The 21,382-nt window shown below is 43.3% G+C and overlaps 1 protein-coding gene across 1 annotated transcript in view; it reads left to right on the forward strand.

Annotated features, from left to right (window-relative positions):
• Nucleotides 1-7,871, forward strand: part of LOC308369193 (glutamate receptor 1-like) — a gene marked incomplete at both ends in the record, with an annotated part of 30,920 nt that extends 23,049 nt beyond the window's left edge. The window contains 6 exons of the mRNA XM_080843536.1: nt 82-500; nt 3,221-3,419; nt 3,649-3,896; nt 6,533-6,647; nt 7,096-7,230; nt 7,698-7,871. Coding sequence (XP_080699662.1) covers nt 82-500; nt 3,221-3,419; nt 3,649-3,896; nt 6,533-6,647; nt 7,096-7,230; nt 7,698-7,871 — 1,290 coding nt within the window. The remainder of the gene's footprint in view (nt 1-81; nt 501-3,220; nt 3,420-3,648; nt 3,897-6,532; nt 6,648-7,095; nt 7,231-7,697) is intronic.
• Nucleotides 7,872-21,382: the final 13,511 nt, after the last annotated feature.

Below are 21,382 nucleotides of genomic sequence, written 5' to 3' on the forward strand. Positions count from 1 at the left end.
TACAAGTTATCTAACACTAGGTTCCTCTCCTGTAGAGTAGATGTAGGTTATGTAACATAAGGTGTCTCTCCTCTCTTGTAGAAGGCGGATGTGGCGGTTGCCCCACTGACTATCACGCTGGTGAGAGAGGAGGTGATCGACTTCTCCAAGCCCTTCATGAGTCTGGGCATCTCCATCATGATCAAGAAGCCCACCAAGTCCAAGCCAGGAGTCTTCTCCTTCCTGGACCCGCTAGCCTATGAGATCTGGATGTGCATCGTGTTCGCCTACATTGGCGTGAGTGTGGTGCTCTTCCTGGTCAGCCGCTTCAGCCCCTACGAGTGGCACGCTGATGACATGGATGAGGGGGCGGGGCCCAAAGATTGCCAGACGCCTGGCACCCCCTCATCAGTTCAACAGGCCACACCCACTCAGGAACAGAGCAATGAGTTTGGGATCTTCAACTCTTTGTGGTTCTCACTGGGAGCCTTCATGCAGCAGGGCTGTGACATTTCACCCAGGTGAGTGAGTGAGTGTGTGTGTGTGTGTTTGTGTGTATGTGTGTGTGTGTGTGTGTGATCTTCAACTCTGTCTGGTTCTCACTGGGAGCATTCATGCAGCAGGACACACATACACACACACAAACCTGGGCACACAGTCACAATGTTACTGTCCTGGGCGAACAGACACAATGGTACCGTACCGGTGTCAAATTAAAAGCGTAACATTGATTGTTCAGTGATATGAAAGAAATGTCCAGGGCATACAGACCAGGAATTGTAATAGCCTTACTAACGTCAACACTGTATAAACACAAATAGATAGGCTTTATGTTATACTATGAGGTAGTATACTTAGCTAACATTAACAGATAACATAGTTAGCAAGAAAACTAAATGTTGCTCTGACAGGGTGTGCTGTAGGGTGATTTGTGTGTATGGTGTATTATTTGATATATTTACATTATATTCACTATAACATGACCATGACCTAATATTCACTATAACATGACCATGACTTCATATTCCCTATTAGAAGACCTCTCATATCACCAAAGCCATGACATTGATTTTATATTCCCAGTACATGAGCTTGACGTTTTAGTTCTTATACTATGAGCTTGATTTTATATTCCCATATAACATGACCTTGATCTCATATTTCCAACAACATGACCTTGATCTCACATTCCCAATAACATGACCTTGATCTCATATTCTTTATAACTTGAGCTTGATCTATATACCCTATAACATATAACAATGTATTCCCTATAACATGATATGATAACCTTATATTCCCTACAACATGACCTTGATCTCATATTCCCAATAACATGACCTTGATCTAATTTTTCCAATATGAGATCTTTCATATTCCCAATAACATATTATAACAGTATATTCCCTAATAATATATAATGCAGTTTTCTTTCATTTTCTGACAAACATTTCCAGTTTAATATTATTTAAACACTTCCGGTTTAAAGTTATTTAAACCCTCCCAGTTTAATGTTATTTAAACTCTCCCAGTTTAATGTTATTCAAACACTCCTAGTTTAATGTGGCACTGCACTAGACGAGGAGACAGTATGTGGAAGTGTGTACCTCTGCTGAAGGTGTGTCTGTGGTGTGTGTGTGTGTGTGTGTGGGTGTGTGTGTGTGTTTGTGAAACACATGAAACGTGTTGAACTGAGGTTTTGATCTATAATGAAGCTGTCAAAAAGACATACAACTGGTTCAGACAGTAGGGTTCTCACACGTACACAAACACACACACACACGCACACATGCACACATGCACACATGCACACATGCCCATACACACACAAAAGTAGTTCCCCCCCTCCATACACACAAGTAGAGCATGCTCCCGTATTACACATACACGCACACACAAATAGTACCAACCTGTATACATTATGTGTGTGTGTGGAGTGTGTGTATGTTGTACTTATAGATAACAACGCCACATATTCCACTCCAAAGCACACTCTCTCTCTGACACACTCATGACCTGTACTGTTACACACACATACACACACACACACACACACACACACACACACACTCACACTCACACACACACACACACACACACACACACACACACACACATTCTCTCTCTCTCTCTCTGACACACTCCTGACCTGTACTGTTACCAGACACACACACACACACTCTTTGTCTGACACACTTATGACCGGTACTGCTACACACACACACACACACACACACACACACACACACACACACACACACACACATACTCTTTCTCTGACACACTTATGACCTTTACTGTTACACACACACACACTCTCTCTCTCTCTCTCTCTCTCTCTCGCTCTCTCTCTCTGACACACTCATGACCTGTACTGTTACATACACACACACACACACACACACACACACACATGACCTGTACTGTGCTGCAACTCATACACACACACACACACACACACACACACACACACACACACACACACACACACACACACACACACACACACACACACACACACACACACACATCTCTCTCTCTCTCTCTTTCTCTCTCTCTCTCGCACACACAAACTAATTAATGCCCAGACACAGAGTATTTCTCTAGTGTTTTGAGGCACACTCCCTTCTTGTCTGAACATGTATTAGAGCTTGTTTGTGTGATATTTACAGTGGTGCTGTGTGTGTGTGTGTGTGATAAGTGTGTGTGTGCGCGTGTGTTTGTGTGATATTTACAGTAGTGCTGTGTGTGTGTGTGCGCGTGTGTGTGTGTGATATTTACAGTGCTGTGTGTGTGTGTGTGTGTGTGTGTGTGTGTGTGTGTGATATTTACAGTGCTATTTCCATATTTAAAGGTAAAGATGTAAATGTTCACCTTTAGAAGCTACTGTGGGCATTGTGTGTACGTGTGTGTGTGTTTTGTGCATTTATGTATAGATTAGCATTTCATCTATTGTGGAGGATCAGTTGCCATGGTTACTTGGTTACCATGGGAAGCATTATTTTCCTTCTGTCTGATTTTATTTGTGGCATTCACACACACACACACACTCACACACACTTCACACTCCTTGTACAAGGCCAACCTGTGTGTGTGTTTGTGTGTGTGTATAATGTCTGTGTGTGTTCGTCTGTAATGTATGTTTGTTTCTTCACCCTGATCATCATCTCCTTTAACATGGCCAACCTGTATGTCTGTGTAATCTATGTTTGTTTGTGTGTGTGTGTGTTTGTGTGTGTAGGTCTCTGTCAGGGCGTATTGTTGGGGGTGTGTGGTGGTTCTTCACCCTGATCATCATCTCCTCGTACACGGCCAACCTTGCTGCGTTCCTGACGGTGGAGCGGATGGTGTCTCCCATAGAGAGTGCTGAGGATCTCGCCAAGCAAACAGAGATCGCTTACGGAACCCTTGACGCAGGCTCCACCAAAGAGTTCTTCAGGGTCAGTGTGTGTGTGTGTGTGTGTGTGTGTGCCTTACATGAACCCCCAACACAGGCTCCACCAAAGATATATATATATCACACCATGAACTTTCTGGGCCTGATAATGTTTATATTTGTGAGTGTGTATGTCATGACGAGTGTGTGTGAGAGTGTGTATGTCATGATATCTCCGGTAGTGTTGGTGTTGGTGTGTACTGCATGTGTTTAATGCCATCTGTCTTTCTCAGAGGTCTAAGATAGCGGTCTTTGAGAAGATGTGGTCCTACATGAAGTCTGCAGACCCGTCAGTGTTTGTGAAGACCACAGATGAGGGGGTGATGCGCGTGCGCAAGTCGAAGGGGAAGTACGCCTACCTGCTGGAGTCCACCATGAACGAGTACATCGAGCAGCGGAGGCCATGTGACACCATGAAGGTGGGCGGGAACCTGGACTCCAAGGGATATGGCATCGCCACACCCAAAGGATCAATACTCAGGTGCTTAAACACCATCCAATCACAAGCATGCAACGCACCCACCAGCCAATCAAACATGCATCACATCCACCAGCCAATCACAACAATGCACCACCCTCGTCAGCCAATCACATACAAGCATCACACCCACCAGCCAATTACAAGTATGCATCATCCCCTCCAGCCAAACACAAGCTTGCAAAATGACTACCAACCTTAAGCGATGCATCACCCTCGCCAAAGAGGGAGAAAGAAAGAGAGAGAGGAAGGAGTGTGAGAGAGAATCAGAGCAGGAGGAATGAGAGAGAGAGGAATTGGATTTTTTAAAGAATTTTATTTTAAAAGACCAAGAGATAAAAAAAAAGTCTAAGTTAAAAAAAAAACCACTCTACAAGAATTGTGCAAAACTGAATACATAATTTACAACTGAACACAAAACACAAGCACAAACAAATACTCTCAGACATGTTCATGTTTTCAGTTGCTTTATATAAGCCAAAATCTCTTATCAGCCTAGATTTAATCAGAGCTGCAAAAAAATCACTGCAACAATCTGATTCTGCCCTTGTTCTTTCTACTCATAGAAATGGCTATTTAAACTTGACCCAGAATGAAGTTAAGCAACTGATCTACGTATGTCTTTTAACATACCGTAAGCCATATTACCCCTACTAACATATTACCACCCCCACTAACACATTACCACCACCACTAACATACTGTATTACCACCCCCACTAACACATTACCACCACCACTAACACATTACCACCACCCAGGGGCGGAGATCCCATTTCATTGCAAGGGGGGACAATACAAATGGGAACATTTCAGAGAGTAATTCCGGGGGGGGGGGACATGAAAAAAATTGCTGTCACGAGAGCTAGCATAACTTAGCTGCTAAATACTGAATTCTCTAATAACAGTGACAAACAGAAATTCAACGTCAGTTTTAAATTCTCTAAACAGCAATACATGTCCTAACACACAATATCTACTCACAGACAAATAATGTTGAAAGTTCAAACGCATACCAAGGCTCTTCAAGGAGGGATTCAGCTGCATGCAAATTAACGTCTTCTCTAGTGCCCTGCGCAGCCGTGTGGAGTCCATGAGCCGTCCATTGAGTTAAAACTAATTAAATCAGGTCAAGTTCCCGTGATAATCTCCAAGAAGTCCGTTGATATGCAACAAGGTGGTCCAACCAATATATATAGCACTTGTTGTCTCACAACATCTCACTTATGGTGAGATAAACTCACTTTCATTAATCCAGCCTACTGATTTTTGCTTAGCCTCCTACCTTGATCTAATTCTTTTTATTCAGACTTTACATAACTTTCATGACCAAAAATATAAATTGGCCAGCGATTTAATTCGTTTTTTTGTTCATAAATTAATGTAGGATGGTCGGAGCAAAGCCTCATAGGAAATGCCTTTATCCAGTGAAAGTAGGGAAATGACTGACCGGCTGTCAGAGAGAGAGAGAGAGCAGGTGAGAGAGAGCAGGTGAAGCGGACCTGATGGAAACAATGAATGTAGACATATTCTTGTATTTATTATAGTTTTATACTGGGTTAAGCGTTGGTTACCACGCCAGCGACCGGGTTCGCATCCCGACTCGGGTGACCTGTCAGAATTACTTATATATATATATATTTTTTCAATTTTGTTGGGGGGGGGGGGGCACAACGTTATGCAAGGGGGGGACGTGTCCCCCCCGTCCCCCCCGGGATCTCCGCCCCTGCCACCACCACTAACATACTGTATTACCACCCCCACTAACACATTACCACCCCCACTAACATACTGTATTACCACCAGCACTAACATAGTACCACCACCACTAACATACTGTTTTACCACCAGCACTAACATAGTACCACCACCACTAACAAAGCAAAGTGTGTGCTAACATTCATCATTCTAAAATTGTGTATCTGTGTGAATGGTGTTAACCCAGTCAACTGTGCTGAGCTGAGACTGAATAAAGGTGTGTTACTGTAAGTAGCTGAATAAAGGTGTGTTAATTAGCATGTTGTTGTCAGAAAATTAATGTTTCTGTACTTGAGGTAACTGTGAGGGTGTGTTGAGGTAACTGTAAGGGTGTGTTGAGGTAACTGTGAGGGTGTGTTGAGGTGACTACTAGGGTGTGTTGAGGTAACTGTGAGGGTGTGTTGAGGTAACTGTAAGGGTGTGTTGAGGTAACTGTAAGGGTGTGTTGAGGTAACTGTGAGGGTGTGTTGAGGTAACTGTAAGGGTGTGTTGAGGTAACTGTGAGAGTGTGTTCCTCAGCATTACTTTGCATCCTGGGTTCTTTGCTTCAGTCCTTCTGTACGTCCATATTCTGTATAACATCAACTAATGCATGCAACACCTCTAACTATGTTCCCACATGCACAGAAGACAAACTCTAGACTATTATGCTTCAAATGAATGTAATTAATTCAGCAATTAAGTTTTTTCTCAACAAAAAAACACTGTTTGCAACTATAGCTGGTACTGGTGTGTGTGTGTCTGTTGAACCCAGTGCATCTGGTGGTGTTAACAGTGAATAACCTGCCTTTGATTACGTGTGTATGCATGTGTGTGTGTGTGTGTGTGTGTGTGTGTGTGTGTGTGTGTGTGTGTGTGTGTGTGTGTGTGTTCACACGGCAGGAGCCATGTGAATCTGGCTGTGTTGAAGCTGAACGAGCAGGGCCTTCTGGACAAGCTGAAGAACAAGTGGTGGTACGACAAGGGCGAGTGTGGCAGCGGCGGAGGAGACTCCAAGGTAGAGTGGGGGTAACCCATGGCAACCAGGCCCCAAGGACACTCAAGGCCAAACGTGCGGGGGAGGGGGGCGGGATCTTCATCTCAGAGAAGCTCACTGATTGGCTGTTGCTGGGAGATTCATGATGATTCCATTTCACACACCTGTCCCAGAGTGTCTGAGTGTCAGTAAATTGGCGGGAGTGTTCTGATTGCCTCCATAATGTGTGTGTCTTTTTAATTATGCCCCACCCTTCTGTTAGTTTTATGTTTAATTATGTTTCACTCTTCTGTGTGTGTATGTATGTGTGTACATGTGCGTGTGTGTATGTGTGTGTGTGTGTGTGTGTGTGTGTGTGTGTGTATGTATGTGCGTGTGTGTGTAAGTGTGTGTGCATGTGTGTGTGTGTGTGTGTGTGTGTGTGTGTGTGTGTGTGTGTGTGTGTGTGTGTGTGTGTGTGTGTGTATAGGATAAGACGAGTGCTCTGAGTCTCAGTAATGTGGCGGGAGTGTTCTATATTCTGATTGGTGGATTGGGTCTGGCTATGCTGGTGGCCCTGGTGGAGTTCTGCTACAAGTCCCGTGCAGAGTCACAACGCATGAAGGTAACACACACACACACTCTCACACACACTCACTTACTCACACACACACACACACTCTAACACACACTCACTTACACACACACACACACAGACTTTAGGGTTAGGGTTAGGGTTAACCAAATAACCTTAACAGAAAATAAAACATGAAGAAACGTTGGAGCTGGTCAGCATGTGAAATCAGGACCCTGCTTAATATTTGGGCAGTTAGCGATCTAACAGTGAACTATGCCTATAGCAATCTAACAGTGAATGCTATAGCCATCTTACAATTAACTAGGTTTATAGCGATCTAACAGTGAACTATGCCTATAGCAATCAATCAGTGAATGCTATAGCCATCTTACAATTAACTAGGCTTATAGCCATCTAACAGTGAATGCTATAGCCATCTTACAGTGAACTATGCGTATAGCCATCTAACATAGTCTAATTCACTCTCTCCTTCCTGCTCTGTTTCTCTCTCCCAGCAATCCATAGATGCAGCGCTGCGATGCTCAGGCCTGGGCGCTTTGGGTGGAGTCACAGGTGTAGGGGGGAGTGATGGGGAGAATGGGCGACTGCTGGCTCCGGACTTCCCCAAAGCTATGCAGAGCTGCATGAGCCACCCAGCAGGGCTGAGCCTGGGAGCCGCCGGGATGTGATGAGCACATTTAACCCTCAACACTTTACACTCAACACTTCACACTCAACACTTTACACCCCACACTTTACACTCAACACTTTATATCAACACCCCACACCACTCACCACTTTACACTCAACACTTTACACCCCACACCTCACACTCAACACTTTATATAAACACCCCACACTTCACACTCAACACTTTTTATCAACACCCCACACTTCACACTCAACACTTCACACTCAACACTTTATATCAACACCCCACACTTCACACTCAACACTTCACACTGAACACTTCACACTCACCACTTTACACCCCACACTTTACACTCAACACTTTATATCAACACCCCACACCACTCACCACTTTACACTCAACACTTTACACCCCACACTTCACACTCAACACTTTATATAAACACCCCACACTTCACACTCAACACTTTTTATCAACACCCCACACTTCACACTCAACACTTTATATCAACACCCCACACTTCACACTCAACACTTCACACTCAACACTTTATAGCAACACTCCACACTTCACACTCAACACTTGACACACCCCACAACACCCAACACTTTATATCAACACCCTACACCCCTCAACACTTTACACTCAACACTTTATATCAACACCCTACACCACTCAACACTTTACACTCAACACCCCATACTTCACACTCAGCATTTTACACTCAACACCCCACACCACTATACATTCAGCGGCCCACACCACTTAACACTTTTCACTTAACAACACTCAACACCCCATTCCACTCAACACATTACACTCAACACCCCCATACTATACACTCAGCACTTTACACTCGAAACCCCACACCACTCTACATTCAGCCGCCCACACCACTTGACACCCCACACCACTCAACACTTTACACTCAATAACACTCAACACCCCACACCACTATACGCTCAATACTCCACACCACTCAACACCATACACTCAGCAACACTATACACTCAACAGCCCACTCCACTCAACATTTTACACTGAACACACCACACTATACACTCAATACTTTACACTCAACACTCCACAACATTAACACACATTAAACACCACAGTTACACTGTAACACACATTAAACACCACACAGTACACTCTTACACACATTAAACACCACACATTACACTCTTACACACATTAAACAACATATGTTAGTATATGTAATACACATACTAATATCACACCTTGCTCACAGTATACTTAACACCACATATTGCACAACAGAAACACTTATACTAAACACTCAATAATACACATAAAACACCACACGTTACACTCAGTAACACACATTAAACACCACACGTTACACTCAGTAACACACATTAAACAACACACATGACACTCAGTATACTAAACACAACACATTACACTCAGTAACACACATTAAACACCACACATTGCACTCAGTAACACACATTAAACACCACACATTACACTCAGTATACTAAACGCAACACACTACACTCAGTAACACACATTAAACACCACACATTACACTCAGTAACACACATTAAACACCACACATTACACTCTGACCTCTTTGCTGCCCCTCCACCCAACACACAGAAACACACGCACACACAAACACACACACACACACACACACACACACACACACACACACACACACACACATACACGCACACACTTCTGTATTCTGCGTTGTCTCCTCTTCTTGGCCTGTTCAGTTGGAGGATCACAGAAGATTTACAACTCTTTTTTAACTGAAAAGACATTTATTAAGAAAAACAGAGAAGAAAAATGTGCTGCAATAAAAAAAGTCATAAGAACTGTGCTGAAAGGTGAACTCTTCTACTGGTGAGATTGGATAAAGGTCAAATGTGAGAGTAGAGGGGTGAGGACGTCTCTGGATATGGGATAGGGTTTGTTTTTTCTTGTAATATTTTCTCCCTCGGTCAGGATCAGAGAATGGCACCACTCAAACATTTGCACTCAAACATTTGTCTTAAAAATGAATACATTTGTGATGCTGTTAATGGTAACAATGGTGATGATGATGATGAAGATTATGTCATATGTGTGACGTGGACCCATACTGCTTTAGGAATATGATGATGATGAAGATTATATCATATGTGTGACCTAGACCTATACTGCTTTAGAGATATATGATGATGATGAAGATGGACCCATACTGCTTCGGATATTTTGATGATGAAGATGGATCCATACTGCGTTAGAGATATATGATGATGATGAAGATGGACCGATACTGCTTTAGAAATGTATGATGATGATGAAGATGGACCCATAGTGCTTTAGAGGTTTGGGGCCCAGTCATCATTCTTACCAGTATGTCCAGTATCACTAACCCAACTTCTGCATTACCTTAAACCATATGACATAACAAGCATATGTAACACCCTGTGTGGTGTTCCCACCACTGCCAAACAAGCCTTTAGCAGCTTCAACATAGTGTTCCTGACCCTTTCCCTAACTCTTCAACAGCTTCAACATAATGTTCCTATACTCCTACAGTATTTGGCCTCAACACAACCCTGACATGACCTTTCCTCATCCCCCCTCCCCATTGTTGAGATGACCTATAGGCCCCTCCCCATTGTACAGGCCCCTCCCCCATTGTCCCTGCCTTCTGAAGTTAGAGTTAGAGTTCTGCCTGACAGGAACAGAGCTGTTCCACTTCCTCTTCATGAGTTTGTGCTGCTGCTACTCTTTATTGGATGAGCCATACCTCACCTGTGCACTGATTGGCCCTGAGCCCTGTCTGTCATGCTCAGACTCGCCCACAGATTAAACTGGAAATTGAGTAAAATATCAGAACGTTTGCCTGTGTGTGTGTGAGCTTCATCTCTACGGGTCATTTGAATGTACACAGATACATTTACAACAGTGGTTCCCAAACTTGTCATGGCACACCCCCCTTTGACAATGACAAAATAAACACAGTGCATATGTGAGACGTTCATATTATATAGCCTAATACATGTTTTTAATAAAACCAACAAAAACAAATGCCCATCAGCTGTTGCATAGCTTTTCCTAAGCATTGTTTCTACAGGATTCTAGGATTGTCTATGGATTGTTCCATTCATTGGGTCAATGATCTGGTGCATGGCTGTGGTATACTGTATACGTATAACTGATCTGGCTCATGTCCGTGGTATCAATTAGTGATCTGGTGCATGTCTGTGGTATCAATAACTGATCTGATGCATGTTCGTGGTATCAATAACTGATCTGGTGCATGAATGTGGTATCAATAACTGATCTGGTTCATGTCCCTGGTTAATAACTGATCTAGTTCATGTCCGTGGTATCAATAACTGGGCTAGCTGTCTTTTCTAACTAATAGGCTATAGGCCCTGACCATGTATAAGTACAGAGTAGGCTATAAACTCATCACCAAATACGGTTGTGCCAGATTGAGGGATAGAGAGGGGGAGAATGAGGACAGGTTGAGGGAGGGAGGGGCAGATTGAGTTAGAGAGAGGGGAAGAATGAGGACAGCTTGAGGGAGAGAAAGATGGTAGGTTGAGGGGGCAGTGTGGTTGGACACGTAATGGTGGAGCCAAGAGAAGCCAAACTCAGAGGGTGATTCATGAGTCTCCTCATCAAGACAGACAGAAAGACAAGAGATCCATTTTAAATCCTCTGTGTGTGTGTGAGAGGGAGATTCAAATATGTCCCGACTGTGTGTGAGAGCAAGGTGCCTCTATCTACTCTGCATTTCGATGTAAATCTCCAGAAATCAACACATAGGATTGCACATAAATCTACACCTTACACATACACACACTCTACACACACCCTGCACACACATACACACACCCTTCACACAGATACTCACACCCTACACACACCTTACACATACATTCTCACACCCTTCACATACAGCGGGGAAATCACCATTTTTCTCAGTAAATACATTTCCAAAGGTGCCAAAACAAATACATTCAGAAATTAAGTTATGTGTAATAATGTGAAATGACAAAGTGAACAAGTATTGAACACGCTTACTGATATTTATTTAGTACTTTGTACAAAAAAGTACTAAACACAGGACTCACTGCAGGACTCACTGCAGGACTCACTGCAGTCTCAACAAAGGATTCACTGCAGGACTCACTGCAGTCTCAACAAAGGATTCACTGCAGGACTCACTGCAGTCTCAACAAAGGATTCACTGCAGTATTAACAAAAGACTATCTGCAGTCTTAACACAGGACTCACTCCGGTCTAAACACAGGACCTACTGCAGGAGTCACTGCAGTCTAAGCATGGGACTCATTGCAGTCTAAACACAGGACTCATTGCAGTCTAAACACAGGACTCATTGCAGTCTAAGCATGGGACTCATTGCAGTCTAAACACAGGACTCACTGTCAGCTTTAGTGTGAAGAGCTGCACTCAGCACCTCTTATTCACTTCCCTTCACAAGCCTTTAAAGCTGCCATTGTCTTGTTCACTCCCCTTCACAAGGCTTTAAAGGGTTAGGGTTGAAGCTGCCGTTGTCTTATTCACTAACCCTTTAAAGCTGCCATTGTCTTTTGCTTCTTTAAATTCTCTTCATCCTCCTTATCGCTCTAAGCCCCCCCCCCCCCCCCCTCTCCAGAGCATTCCAGCTGAGGAGGGTGGCACAGTCCTCTCAGCGTTTCAGAAATGAGATTGTGTGTGTGTGATGGTGTGTGTGTGTGTGTGTGTGTGTGTGTGTGTGTGTGTGTGTGTGTGTGTGTGTGTGTGCAGGCTTTGTGGCGTTTGGGGATGAGCTGTGTGCGGGCTTGTGGCGTTTGGGGATGAGGTGTGTGTGTGGTGGAGGGCAGTAGTCTGAGTGGGGTGGGTTAGGGTGGGGAGTTTCTGATGATTATTCTAATCCCCCAAGTCCTCTGGCCTCAATACAGCTTATCTCAACTGCACACACCTCAGTTCTCTCTCACACACACACAAACACACCCCTCTGTTCTCTCTCTCTCACACACACATATACCCTTCTGTTCTCCCTCTCTCTCTCTCACACACACACACACCTCAGTTCTCCCTGTTTCTCTCTCAAACACAAACCTCAGTTCTCCCTCTCTCTTTCTCTCTCTCTCTGACACACACACACCTCAGTCTTGCAAATAGCCAATCACAAACTACAGCTATGTAGAGCATGTAACCTTAGGCTAGGATGAGATGTATGTCACTAACCCTAACCCTAGTCGCTGCGCTCATCTAGCAAGCACCGCAATCGAGAGTATTGTATATTTATAACTATAGGGAGTGCAGGGTGTGCAGCTGCACTAGGGCGAAAGGGCGAAAGGGGGCCCGCTTTTGTCTGACCACTATGACAGGGAGATTGCGCCCAGTTTCCAGCTCAACTCCTACAGTTCACGCCCTGCTTTTAAAGCAGCGATTTCTCAGCAGTCATGAGTGCAACAGATAGCAAAAACTCAGATTGTTGATAACCACTCGGTTACATCAGCTTTGGCGAGGTGTGCACTCATGACTGCTGAGAAATCGCTGCTTTAAAAGCTGGGCGTGAACTATAGGAGTTGCGCTGGAAACGTGGGCGCAATGTCCCTGTCATATTGGTCAGACAAAACTTTTTACTTTCCAAACAGCTCATCATCTCCTGCGAGTTGAAGGGTCAGAAGTAGCGTTATCCTGAACACTCCTCGCCAAATCCAAATGAAGATAAAAGTACGCCCTCCTCTCCGGAGTGTTTCCCATCCTGTGTTGTGTTGCATTGCGTGTTGAGTAAGCGAAAGTAGGCTACCTCATGCCTTTCAAGAACAAAAGTGGCTGCAGGAAGCGGCACGAACGCAAAGAGCAGGATGAAAGGGTGGCAAAACTGCCAAAATTATCTTCATTTGGATTTGTGGCGAGGAGTGTTCAGGATAACGCTACGTCTGACCCCCAGCCCAACAGCAATGAGGCCCACCAGGGTAGGCATGGCTATAAAACGTCATACAATACACGTATAGACAAATAGGCTAAGGCAGCAGCCAGGTTAGATATTGTAAACTATTTTGCAAGATGAAGTCGGAAAATAGCTAAATCTAGACATCATAATCAGCCAGCTTTCCCAAAGATTCAGTAGTACGCGAGCAACCTGTCATGTCTTCTATGCTTTACACCCCAGTACCCTTCAACTCGCAGGAGATGATGCGCTGTTTGGAACGGCAAAAGTTTTGTCTGACCACTATGACAGGGACATTGCGACCACGTTTCCAGGGCAACTCCTATAGTTCACGCAGTGCTTTTAAAGCAGCAATTTCTCAGCAGTCATGAGTGCAACAGATAGCAAAAACTCAGATTGTTGATAACCACTCGGTAACATCAGCATTTGGCGAGGTGTGCACGGCTCTGCTATTGTTTCTTACCGTACCTGTGACCGTAGCCACAGCATAGCAATCATTTTCTGAACAAAAGATGATTAAGACCTACTTAAGAGCAGTATTGGGCAGTAGATACTGAGTGGATTAGCTACCCTGTCCATCGAAAGCATCCAGGCCAGGGAGTTGAACATTTATGAAATTGTTGATAATTTTGCTCAACGCAAGGCTCGTAGGATGCCATTCTAAACGTCATGCATGTTATTTTTTTCTATACGCCTAATGGTACTTGAAATTTATGTTTTGGCTTCAATGTCATTAAAAGAATAAGTTACTTTGCGCATAGGTCTACGTGATATTGTTGGAGGACGTTTGTTTTGTAATTGATTGCAGCAGACGAGGCGCTGTCGAGCGGCTGTTCCCATAAATCTATGTAAAAGTTCGTAATTCACAATAATGTTTGATAACCCCCTGAAGAAGTTGTCTTAATGTTTCCCCATGTGTTGTCCCATCTGCTCATTATACACTGTTTCTCCAAAATAGTTTGATCGATGAAATACTGTGTTCATTGGTGTTTTCATGACAACACATTGTAGCAACCCATATTAACCCATTAATATTAACCACGTTAATATGTGTATTGTACATCATAAGTACATTTGCCTGTGCCTCTCAAAGTCGCAAAATCATTAGTTTCACCCAGGGCCGGAGTGGGGTCACTTTTCAGCCCGGGAATTTCAGGCCCAAGACCGGCCCACTTTTCCATGGTAGTGGAAATTGGATAAATGAAGCAGTAGTTCAGCTCTTACTATCCTGTAGTCTTTTTTATTAATACCATGGTTCAAAAAATAATGTAAAGGTTAAATAATAATCCACTTAAGCTAAGAAGTTAATGAAAAATATTTCACAATCCCACAAGGATAGGTTGATAAATTAACAAAAGCAGAAATAAATAAATAAAGCATTTGAAACATATCCCACTCTTCAACAAGGAGGCATATTGAACTAATGTTTACAGTTCAACTCACAGTACAGTATAGTTACATTGCGAATAGCACCAACAGCATACATCATCAGAAACCACCTAAGCAGTGCACTGGTTTCAGCCACTTTATCTACTGTATAACTGTGTCGTTGCTTATAGACATGAGGATTTCCTTCTTTGTGCACATTAACATGAAAGCCTCCAAGTTTTCCTGACTCAATGAGCTTCGTAGCCTATTCTTCACAAATGTTAAGGTTGAGAAGCTTCTCTCACTTGCAATCTGTGTGATGGACAAAGTCAACAGAAACTTTGTCCAAAGCTAACCCAATGACATGATAAGCATCTGTGAGGAGGTTGTACTGTGAGAGTATTAAATGGACACCAATGGCACAGTTTTGCAGCAGGAACAGGTCCTGCTTTCAAGCTCCATCTCTGATTCTTCCATATGGTAGTCCGCCACTATCCTCCTGACCTTCCTGTGCCACCTCACTAAATGCTCTGTCATCTAACGTTAGCAGACATTTGCTGATTTCCTGGAGTGCTGAGTTAGGGAGCCCATTTATCTTTATTTCAGGAAAGTTTTTAGGGTAAAGACAAGCGAAATGAGGCAAGTTTTGCATTTGCTGAAATCCTTCTATCCATGCTACCTGCCACAGTGTCCAGAACAACATTATGGACATTCACCTCAAAGGCAGCATCAGATGAGGCTACTGGTTCATCATCTAAAATCTCCCCTGGCATTATTTTTCTTTCATCAAGTACTGTCATATACTGCTCTTTCTTACATTAAATAACTTGAATTCATATTGTTTACTCTGTTATCCTCTCTACCTGTAGGCTACGTGTAGTCATGGCCTCCTCATTGCAAATTTCGGGCTCATCATTTTCAGCAGGAGTCATTTTACTGCAGATCAAGTTTGAGTCTTTGCATAATATTTGCGAAGTCTATGGATCGCCATATTGGGTATAAAAAGGCTAATTTAATATTTAGCTTGCGAATAGGTTGACAACGCTGCAACGATATTAACCAACGCTACAACGTTAGCCGAATAGTTACGTTGCTTATCATTAGGCCTATGTCTCTCTTTACCAGTTGCCACTTGTGTTTGTCCTCTTGAAAATAAATCGGTAAGGGCAGCATTTGGCAGCATCCTCCTCCAATGCCTTTCCCTCCCATCCCTGCCTCGTATCGTTGCGGTAGGGCCGGCCCATCCGTAGCCTATCTGAGAAAACTTTTTTGGAAAAGACGGGCTATGGACCCAACCAACTGTAGGCTATTTGGGAGGGGAGAACTTCCTCGCATGGTACAACCCATGCAGAGGCTGCTGTGTCATAAGGCACAACCTGTGTAGGCTACTTTAAGAGAAGATGGACTAACGTGACAAATAAAATAAAAAAATACAAATTAAAATCTCGACCGGCCCAGAAGTGAAGCGGCCCATCGGGAATTCTCCCGATTCTCCCGATTACCCACCCCGGGCCTGGTTTCACCTGAAGATACGACGGTAAGGGGGCCTCCGATGGCTGGTTTGTACTCGGGCCCGTTAAGTCGTTATTACGCCGCTGTTGAAGACCCAACTGTTCAGAGAGCACCTCCCTTCTTAACTGGCACCTTGGCTTAACTTGAACTTTAGCAGTGACAGTCCGGCACTTCTTTTTCTTTCAATGTCGTTTTCTATTTCTTAAAAAAAAGTCTTCATTGTTACACCAGGCTTTATTGCTCTTAGCTTGACTGTTCCTCCCTTGTACGTCGCTTTGGACAAAAGTGACTGCTAAATGACTAAATGTAGATAACTGGATAGGATGCGAGGACATATACAGGGGTTAGGGTTAAGGTTAGGGTTAGGGTTATTAAGGTTAGGGCTTACCCTAGAAACCTCTTGGAGATTTCTGGAAATCATAATAAACATGAGCTTAAATGTGATCAGATTTGCCTAAGTGGTTAGGGTTCACTAAAATTATATAGTTATTCATTAATTTATTCATTGGCCAAACAATCCAATATGACAAACAGCCGTCCTGTATGCCAGAGGTGTGTGGAACCCTAGCCCAGAGGTGTGTGGAACCCTAACTCATAGGTGTGTGGAACCCTAACCCAGAGGGGTGTGGAAACCTAACTCATAGGTGTGTGGAACCCTAAACCTAACCCAGGGGTGTGGAAACCTAACCCAGAGGTGTGTGGAACCCTAAACCTAACCCAGGGGTGTGTGGAAACCTAACTCTAACCCATAGGTGTGTTGAATCCTAACCTTGGTTTTGTTTTGTTTTGTTTTGTTTGGTTGTGTATGAAATGTATGAACTTCATCACAGCCTGCAGTAATGGCTTTCTCCATCAGATGGCAGCCAATCCAAACGTGTTCACTGAGCCTTTGTACTTCCCATCACTCCTCAGTAACACACTGGTTAGATTTAGCTAACACTTCCTTATTTAATATCACTGGCTAGAGTTAGCTAATCGCTAACCCTAGGCTCCCATTAAATATAACTCCTCAGTAATACACTGGTTAGAGTTAGCTTACCCTAGGCCCATTTTATATCACTCCTCAGTAATACACTGTTTAGAGTTAGCTCCCAATATAAGCTCTCCCGAACTGACCTACAGGACAGCAGCCCACTCTAGAACTGATGTTATTACCCGGCTCTTAGGCGCGTTACAAGAAATCAGGAACACTGCAAGGTTTCTCAAACGCAATTATTTAATTGACAACGTTCGGTTTGGTAAACGCTACAAACAGCGTGTTCTCTTGCTCTCTCGAACTCTCGAAGAGGATTCTTTATAGGCCACGGACACGCCTCCCAGGTGGTTGATAAGGGGCACCTGGAAAACAGCCATGTACGCACTCAAATCACACACATACACATTCACTCACACGCATAAACACAGACATACAGCCGCGGAAAAAATTAAGAGACCACTTCAAAATTATCAGTTTCTCTGGTTTTACTATGTATTGGTATGTGTTAAAGTACAATGTACATTTTAGTTTTATTCTATAACCTACTGGCAACATTCCTACCAAATTTCAAATAAAAATATTGTCATTTAGATCATTTATTTGCAGAAAAATGACAATTGGTCAAAATAGCAAAAATGATGCAGTGTCTTCAGATCTCGAATAATGCAAAGAAAACAAGCTCATATTCATTTTTAAACTACACAATACTAATGCTTACACTTAGGAAGAGTTCAGAAATCAATATTTGGTGGAATAACCTTGATTTAAAATCACAACTTTCATGTGTCTTGGCATGCTCTCCACCAGTCTTTCACATTGCCGTTGGGTGACTTTATGCTACTCCTGGCGCAAGAATTCAAGCAGCTCGGCTTCTTTTCATGGCTTGTGACCATCCATCTTCCTCTTGATCACATTTCAGAGGTTTTTTATAGGATTCAGGTCTCAAAATTGGGCTGGCCATGACAGGGTCCTGATCTGGTGGTACTCCATCCACACCTTTACTGGCCTGGCTGTGTGGCATGGAGCATTGCCCTGCTGGAAAAAACACTTCTCAGAGTTGGGGAACATTGTCAGAGCAAAAGGAAGCAAGTTTTTCTTTCGGGACAACGTTGTACTTTGCCTGGCTGAGGTTTGTAAAAGACCATAAGGATTGAAAAAAGCGGACTGGAGGGTCTTCTAGTTCGTCTTCTCTGATGAGTCCAATTTTCAGCTTTGCCCAACACATGGTCGTCTGATGGTTAGACGGAGACCTGGAGAGGCCTACAAGCCAGAGAGTCTTGCACCTACTGTGAAATCGGACTCATCAGAGAAGACGAACTTGGAAGAACCTCCAGTCCGCTTTTTCAATCCTTATGGTCTTTTACAAACCTCAGCCAGGCAAAGTACAACGTTGTCCCGGAAGAAAAACTTGCTCCCTTTTGCTCTGACAATGTTCCCCAACTCTGAGAAGTGTTTTTTCCAGCAGGGCAATGCTCCATGCCACACAGCCAGGCCAGTAAAGGTGTGGATGGAGTACCACCAGATCAGGACCCTGTCATGGCAAGCCCAATTTCGAGACCTGAATCCTATAAAAAACCTCTGAAATGTGATCAAGAGGAAGATGGATGGTCACAAGCCATGAAAAGAAGCCGAGCTGCTTGAATTCTTGCGCCAGGAGTAGCATAAAGTCACCCAACGGCAATGTGAAAGACTGGTGGAGAGCATGCCAAGACACATGAAAGTTGTGATTTTAAATCAAGGTTATTCCACCAAATATTGATTTCTGAACTCTTCCTAAGTGTAAGCATTAGTATTGTGTAGTTTAAAAATGAATATGAGCTTGTTTTCTTTGCATTATTCGAGATCTGAAGACACTGCATCATTTTTGCTATTTTGACCAATTGTCATTTTTCTGCAAATAAATTATCTAAATGACAATATTTTTATTTGAAATTTGGTAGGAATGTTGCCAGTAGGTTATAGAATAAAACTAAAATGTACATTGTACTTTAACACATACCAATAAATAGTAAAACCAGAGAAACTGATAATTTTGAAGTGGTCTCTTAATTTTTTCCGCGGCTGTATATAAGGAAGAGCTGCTAGCCCAAAGGCGTTCGTCATACACAGCAGCACTCTCTAGAACTGATATACAGCGGCTCTTTAGAACTGACCTACAGGACAGAAATTCACTCTAAGCATAAGACAGCAGCCCTCATTAGAAATGACCTACAGGACAGCAGCCCTCTCTAGAACTGATAAGACAGCAGCTCTCCAAAACTGATATTTTACACAGCAGCTCTCTAGAACTAATGTATAAGCAGCCCTCTCTACAACTGATGAATGAGACAGCCCACTCTGATGTGCTCTTACAGATCTGAAACTTTCCGGTAAGTAGACTTCATAGGCTAGATATCAAATATAAAGGCTAGATTTCTCATCCGGTTTGCCTGCCAACGGAGTCGAAAGTCCGCACATGGCGGCCATCTTGCCACAGTGCCCATAACATTGTGTTGGTAGTGGTATGTACTTTTTAAATAAACACAACTTGCTCAATTTTCAACCGGGTTTTAAACTGTTTGGTTTGTTATAAACGTCAGAGATGTAGTTATGACACTGCATACTTTTGGATAATTATGTTATTTTCAAAAAACTATCCAAAAAGCATCCTGAATTATAACCACGTTAATAACGTTTGTAAGAAACGAAACCATTTGTAAATCCGTCAAGATTTCAGCAAGATAAGAGTATTAGCGTTTGTGCAGATCACTGACCAGCCAGAAAGCTTTCCTGTGGCAAGATGGCCTCCTGTGAGGACGTTCTAGACTCTGCCGTAAGACATCTAGCCTTTATATATGACATCTATGTATAGGCTCACCAAACAATGCTGTTACAGGTCTGATGTCCCTGAGGTCAGACGTCAGTGGTAAGCTGCTGTGCTGTGCTGGTTTATAGTTAGGCTTCTATGAAAGTAGAAGGCCATTATCATGGACTGAGTTACTTCACTGTGTTGGGCTGGTTTATTGTTAGGCTTCTATGAGAGTAGAAGGCCATTATCATGGACTGAGTTACTTGACTGTGCTGCTTGATACTGTCACTCAAGACTGTTACTCAAGTCTGTGTTAGTCTTGAATGAGAAAATAAACTGTTTTACTTTTGATTGTGTCAGTCTAAACATTGTTACTTTAAACTGTGTAAATCTAAACTGTGTTACTCAAACTGAGTTACTCTTGATTGTGCCAACCTAAACTGTGTTACTTTAAACTTTGCTACTCTTGAATATGCCCGTATATTAGGCTGGTTAGTCATTACAGGGACACTCTCTCTCTCTCTCTCTCTCTCTCTCTCTCTCTCTCTCTCTCTCTCTCTCTCTCTCTCTCTCTCAGACACACACACGGGCTGGTTAGTCATTACAGGGGTACTCTCTCTCTCTCTCTCTCACACACACACACACACACACACACTCTCTCTCTCTCTCTCTATCACACACACACACACACACTCTCTCTCACACACACACACACACACACACACACACACACATGCGGATGGTTAGTCATTACAGGGGTACTCTCTCTCTCTCTCTCTCTCACGCACATAATGCTGCATGGTTTTAGGGTTAGGGTTTGGGCGGTCAATCATTAGTGGGACGGCATGAGGACCTTTGGTCGACTCTTTTCATCAGAGCCTCTCCAAATAGTCATCTTCCCCCTCTGTGCCTCTGTCCCTCTGTGCCTCTGTCCCTCTCTGCTTTCACTGCCTGTCCGTCGTCAAA

The sequence above is a fragment of the Sprattus sprattus genome, assembly GCF_963457725.1.
Source record: "Sprattus sprattus genome assembly, chromosome: 8".
Lineage (NCBI taxonomy): Eukaryota > Metazoa > Chordata > Actinopteri > Clupeiformes > Clupeidae > Sprattus > Sprattus sprattus.